The sequence below is a fragment of the Pristiophorus japonicus genome, chromosome 2, assembly GCF_044704955.1.
Source record: "Pristiophorus japonicus isolate sPriJap1 chromosome 2, sPriJap1.hap1, whole genome shotgun sequence".
In the NCBI taxonomy this organism is placed as follows: Eukaryota; Metazoa; Chordata; class Chondrichthyes; family Pristiophoridae; genus Pristiophorus; species Pristiophorus japonicus.
In genome coordinates this window covers 138,551,391-138,557,390 of record NC_091978.1, presented here as the reverse complement: position 1 = coordinate 138,557,390, position 6,000 = coordinate 138,551,391, and the positions used below count along the sequence as shown (strand labels likewise).

Here is a 6,000-nt window from a genome sequence, read left to right as displayed (position 1 = left end):
CTAGCTGCCGGTGAATGGTTTCCAAATGTCAGTTTGGTTCAGTGGCAGCACTGTTGCCTCTGGGTTCGAAGGTTGTGGCTTCAAGCCTCACAGAATATAACCTAGACTAACATTTCAGTGTAGCACGAAGGGAGGGCTGCATTGTTGAAGATGTTACCTTTCCAATGATTCTATTAAACCTGGCTGTTCAAGTAGATGTAAAAGATCCCATGACACATCTTTAAAGAGAAAGCTGTTTTCCTGGTGTCCTGGCTAACATTTATCCCTCAACTCACATCACCAAACCAGATTAGCTTGTCATTCATCTGATTGCTGTTTATTGAGTCTGTCTGCACAAGTTGGCTGCTTCATTTGCCTACATACAAGTGGTGATTGCAATTCATAAATATTCTATCGGTTGAAAAGTGCTTTGGGATGTCCTGAAGGCTTAGTAATTTTTTTATTAAGATATGTAATTTTTTTTGTTTGTTATAAATATCAGTTATATACACTGACTTTCACGAAAAAGGAAAATGGTAGCTAAAACCAATGTGAAAACATTATTTGAGCAATTAAAAAAAAATAGATGCTTGATCATTGCTGGTTGGAAACTTTCTTATATGTCTAATGAATAGAATTAGTTTATGATTGGCAACAACACTTACTTAATCAGCTCAACACCATCCAGGAAAAAACAGTCTGCTTGATCGGCACCTCTTCCACTAACCCAGGGATTCTGAACCTTTTTTGCTTCTGAGCCCCCCCTACATAATTTCACGGACCACCTTGTATTGACACAAGAGTCTGGTTACTGTAAACTCACTCAGGTGCAGCCTGATCCATCCTTATTCCAGCCCAAGTGTGCCAGCGTGACAAAGACACCCAGCTTACACACAGATGACCAAGCACACATGCCACATGCGTATAGCCCGATGATCTCCAACCATGGTGCCCTCTGTAGGGGAGGACGAAAACCCCCTCATTTTACCCAGAAGGAAAAGGGCTGTGGGATCAGTCTGTGCTGTGAATTGAAACCGATGGAAGGAAACTTTGGGACACAAATGAATTTTATAGGGGCAGACGAGGCCTGCAGGGGATAAAAGGGGGTGCATTCATGGAGACCCCCCCCCCCAGTGTTTGGACTCATAGGAAAGGGAATTTAATTTGGAACTATCTACCAGAAAGTTTGAAATCCTAAAGTGCACATGGAAGAAACTACGAACTTTAATCGAATTTGGGATTTTTAAAAGGTGTATGTTGGGTCTGCAAGAAAAGGGGTGGGGTCAATATCAAAAGGGCCAGTTTGGACATTGGAACTAATCAAATTGTCTGGGAACTGTATACCCTCGAAACTTGCCCCTTGAAAACATTAGCATTTAAACAATGCCACATACATATTCCAACACCTTTTTCATCAGGCATAGAAATATCTGGCTCAGGCCAGACTAGCACAATGGCTACAGGAGGCCAATGCAATCAACACCCACTCAAACCTTGAGTAGGTTATCAGTGGAAAAAAAAACCCCAATCAAAAACTGCTGCATTTTTCAAAATCAAAAAGTCCACCAATGAGAAGAATCGACTTCAGCAGGAGAGGCGGACTGGATAATCTGGCTATAAAAAAGGGGTTTCTGACATAGTGAAAAAGAAGTGATGATTTTCCCTGCCCTCGTCATCCAACAACCACAACCAGTAAGCCTCTCGACACTGAAGGAAAACCAGTGTCCGAAGACACCGAAGATAGAAGAAACAAACCACCAGACTGCGGAAGGCACAGTAGTGAGTATAACCTCTGGTCCCCAGAACTCCCAACTCAGTTAGGCCAGGAAAAGGTGGGAGGTTGGGCATTGTACTGCTAAACTGGTGTAAAGATTTTCGTTGGGTCCGTTTTAGTGGGATTTAGGGGGATTGTTTTGTTGGTGTATTGCTGTTGAGTTACACCTTGTCAAATAAATTGGAAGCCTAAAGTTCCTCTTGGAATCACCTTGTCTCAGTTCTATTGTATTACATCTCCTGATCGTGAGTCTTATGTCAGAACCGTGTAAGGGAAGCTAGGAGCACCTCGAAAACGCTCAACTGTGTGTCACAGGCTAGGGAAGAAGGGGTTAGGAGTGTTTGACACTCACAGGTGCCTCACAGGCTAGGCATAAGCTGTGGGGACGCACGAGTCTCAAAACCCCCTTCATAAGCTGTGGACACAGTCTCTCCAGGGGTGCTCTTGCAGCACTCGGTACCTCACAGGCCAGGCATAAGCTGTGAGGGCAGAAGCCCAGAGAGAGACACCCAAGGCACAACAACCCTGTGAAAACCCCTTACACCTCTGGTGTCTGGTGACCCCCAAGCATTAATGCATAGCACACCTATAACAAGTATTTTTTCTGTATAACAATTCTCTCAGCGCCGCTCCCACTCACCATGTTACTTCTGCTATCCTGGCACTGCAGAATATACTGGTCCCCACACCCATCCCACTCTCCACAAAAGCCCCAATCACCTTTCCCCCACAACCCCCGACTCCCTCATCGACTGTTTCCAGTACAACAGCCGGTCCTGGTTCTCTGCTTGATTGTCAATCAAACAGCCTTCCCCTGCCCCAGCACCATCTTCAATATTTTCATAACTAATAAACAAACATGTACAATGAAAATGAAAAAACTATTTTTGTTTAAGGCCCATATGATTTTTCTTCCAAATTTGATTGCAGCAGTATCCAGATTAATATTTTATTCCTTGTGAATCCGGGTCAATCCTAGAAGCTTGAAAAGAAAAGCTGGAGGCCAACATTGGGCGTGTACAATCAGGTCTGCCTGTGATGCCCACCTTGGTAGAGCAAGACTGTTCACCTGCGAGGCTATACCTTGAGTGTTAAGAATGAATGAGGTTAGGTTCCAAAGGGCAGCCAGCATCCTTGTAACTATACTACTGTGCGAGTCAACACTCTGAAGACAGCAGGAGAGAAAATGGGGGAAAACGTTTAGAATATTTTTGTGAGTTTGGAAACTATTTCAGTTTTGCTGGTAATAAGTGTCAATCCTAATAGTTTGACTCCAGCAACTCCTTTCCTTCTTGCAGCTGCTGCCTATTTCCTTGCCCTTCTTCATTTGATTGACAATCGTGACCAAAAAACAACAAACTAACTGCTGCAGTTATTGTGGTGAAGGTACTCCACAATACTATTATGTAGGGAGCTCTAGGATTTTGACAGGGACTATGAACTAACTAGCAATATATATTAAGCAAAGGGGAATTTGGAGGTGATGGTGTTCCCATGTACCTACTGCCCTTGTCCTTCTAGGAGGTGGAGACCGTGGGTTTGGGAGATTCTGCTGAAGAAGCCATGTTGACTTGCTGCAGAAACAACAAAAATAGGAGAAAAAAAATCAAATCTGAAATGGAACTGACGTACATACCTGGCAAGAGAAGAGTGGAGGATGGAGGGCTCAAGCCAGGGGATCTGCGCTCAGCAACCGCCGTCTCTCTTCCTTCTCAGCGAGCAGGGGCCGGCCTCGCAGTCGTTCGGAGCGAAGTGGGGCTGAAGTCTCCAGTTTGCTCAGCTCAATCCCACCTTTACACGATGGTGTATTTTTCTTGTGGATTCTCAAGAGGCCACGGACCCCCAGTTGAAAACCTCTGCACTAAAACAATCACTCTTCCTACCACCGGATGCACTGCAGCAAGTCAACATGGCTTCTTCAGCAGAATCTCTCAAACTCACAGTCTCCACCACCTAGGACAAGGGCAGTAGGTACATGGGAACACCATCACCTCCAAATTCCCCTTTGCTTGACATATATTGCTAGTTAGTTCATAGTCCCTGCCAAAATCCTGGAGCTCCCTACAAAATAGAATTGTGGAGTACCTTCACCACACTAACTGCAGCAGTTCAAAAAGGCGGCCCATCATCATCTTCTCAAGGCAACGAGGGAAAGGCAATAAATACCTTCCTTGTCAGCGATGCCTGGATCCAGAGAATGAAAAAAAAAATTAGTCTCTGGGGGGGAAAAAATCCAAACTTGGCCCATGAGCACTTTAACCACCTATTATCTCAATGCCCCTTTTAAAAAACGGGTGTGAATACACTTTGCTTTTAAAGCCCAACAGTTAGAAGTAATTTTTTTCCCCAGGTCCTTTCTGTGGAAAAATTGTCAAACAATCCCAAAACATGGCACAGCTAATATTCTAGAATTTAAAAAAAAAGGTATTTATTCCAACCATATTATGGGATATTCTGGTTAGAAAATGTGGTTAGCGATTTTCTTCAGTTATAGAATATTCTGGTTAAAGATGAAATGATCTCTGTAAGTAATGAATGGCTTCCTGATTGCAATCAGATCATGTGATACTCAAAATATCACTACTGGTGACTGAGTGTTGGAAGTTTGTAGAGGGACTGAAAGTCTCTTGTAGTCAATCAATGGGAGGGGTAGAAAGAAGCTGAACTGCCAGTTTATACAACTGTCAGCTTTTTAAGCTCTAATGTGTAGACTTGGTACATTTTTTGTATACCTCCACAATCTAGCCCAGATTAGGAACATAGGAATGTACAGGACAGAAAAAGACCACGTAGGTCCATCTGACTGGTCACATAATTCACTGCTTATATCCCTCAACTGATTTAACCAAATGCCTGTACAAACTCCCTCTTGGAATTACTGATGTTATCAGCCTAGATCGTCTCACTGGGCAGTCTATTCCAAACATTCACCAACCTTTGTGAAAAATTGTTTTATTTGATCTGGCTATTCACCTTCCCTCTTTAGAGCTTCATCCAATGTCCACCCATTTCTCATATCAAAGATCTGAACTGTAACCCTTTACAAGGTTATTTTAGTACAGCAAAATTAGAGGAACAGGATTCATTAAATGTTTGGTTTCCTTCATTTGCCAAGCAGGTGATTACACTTGACTTGCACTCTCATTGAAAAAATGCATTAGGAATGCAACTGCGTGTGCTATTCTATATGGCATAAATAAAACAAATATGAGCACATTATCTTTTGAGAAGAGAATAGATCAAACCATAACTCTGTTAATCTATCATTTATCTTGAGACACATGCTTGCTAGGTTTGTACTCAATTTTCTCCTTGCAGCCTAAAACTAAAAACAAATCAGAATAGCAGAAGCTTAATGTTAATTTTATACATATTTTAATGTTATACATGTTTAATACACTGAGGTTTTTGACATTTGGTGGTTTGTCCGTATCCCAAATTGAAGACTTAAATCACTGACAGGATAACAGCATGGATTGTGATTTAGCAAGTATGAAATAAGGGAATAATGGAACTAATTAAGATATTATAAATGCTGTGTACAGAACAGTACAGTTTATATAACTCTGACAAAGAGTCTGTGTTTGAGCTTGCCTTTCACTCTTCCCTTCCTTGACGTATCTGCCAGTATAAAAGTTTTGTTGGAATGCAGTACACTCGGTCACTACAATGAAGTGGAATGCAACACATATGCAGTTCATTCTTACAATAGGATTAATCTACAACAATAACCAGTAACCATTCAAGGCTACCAACATAGTACAACCTACAAAAGTAAAATGGTAATTTATAAAATAGGTTTACATTACACATATTCCTGCTGGTTGTACAGCACTGCCAGTTCTGTATGAATGCAAGTAGTCTTGTAGACAAAAAGATAGTCACACATCCAGTGAAAATATCAAGGTAATAAAACATATCCGTTGCTTCATTTGCAATATCGGTCAGCTTTCATTTTGGATCGCCTGCAGAGCAAAACACAGAAATTTCATTATGAATGCGTAAAGATAAAAATGTGTGAAGAATTTAAAATTTAAAGCCTTCTTACTAATTGCTAAATTTAAAAACTCAAGCACATACCTGTCAAGCAAGGCCTCATGGAAAGTACCTTCTTGCCTGGCTTTTTTCAGCATTTTACTGTCCTCTACATTTACTCTAAGTTTTTGATCTTGAAAACTCTGGAATTTCTTTCTGCAACGGAAGAATGAAATACAATGGGAACCTGAAATAAGCCTTTAGCACAATAA

General features: G+C 41.5%; 1 protein-coding gene across 2 annotated transcripts in view; it reads right to left on the bottom strand.

Moving 5' to 3' along the window:
- Positions 1-5,141: 5,141 nt before the first annotated feature.
- frg1 (FSHD region gene 1) overlaps positions 5,142-6,000 on the bottom strand; it is a 40,065-nt gene continuing 39,206 nt past the window's right edge. For both annotated transcript variants that reach the window (XM_070869636.1, XM_070869644.1), the window contains exons 8-9: positions 5,834-5,944; positions 5,142-5,718 (exon numbers count right to left, since the gene is read on the bottom strand). In XM_070869636.1, coding sequence (XP_070725737.1) covers positions 5,682-5,718; positions 5,834-5,944 — 148 coding nt within the window. In that variant the 3' untranslated portion in view covers positions 5,142-5,681. The remainder of the gene's footprint in view (positions 5,719-5,833; positions 5,945-6,000) is intronic.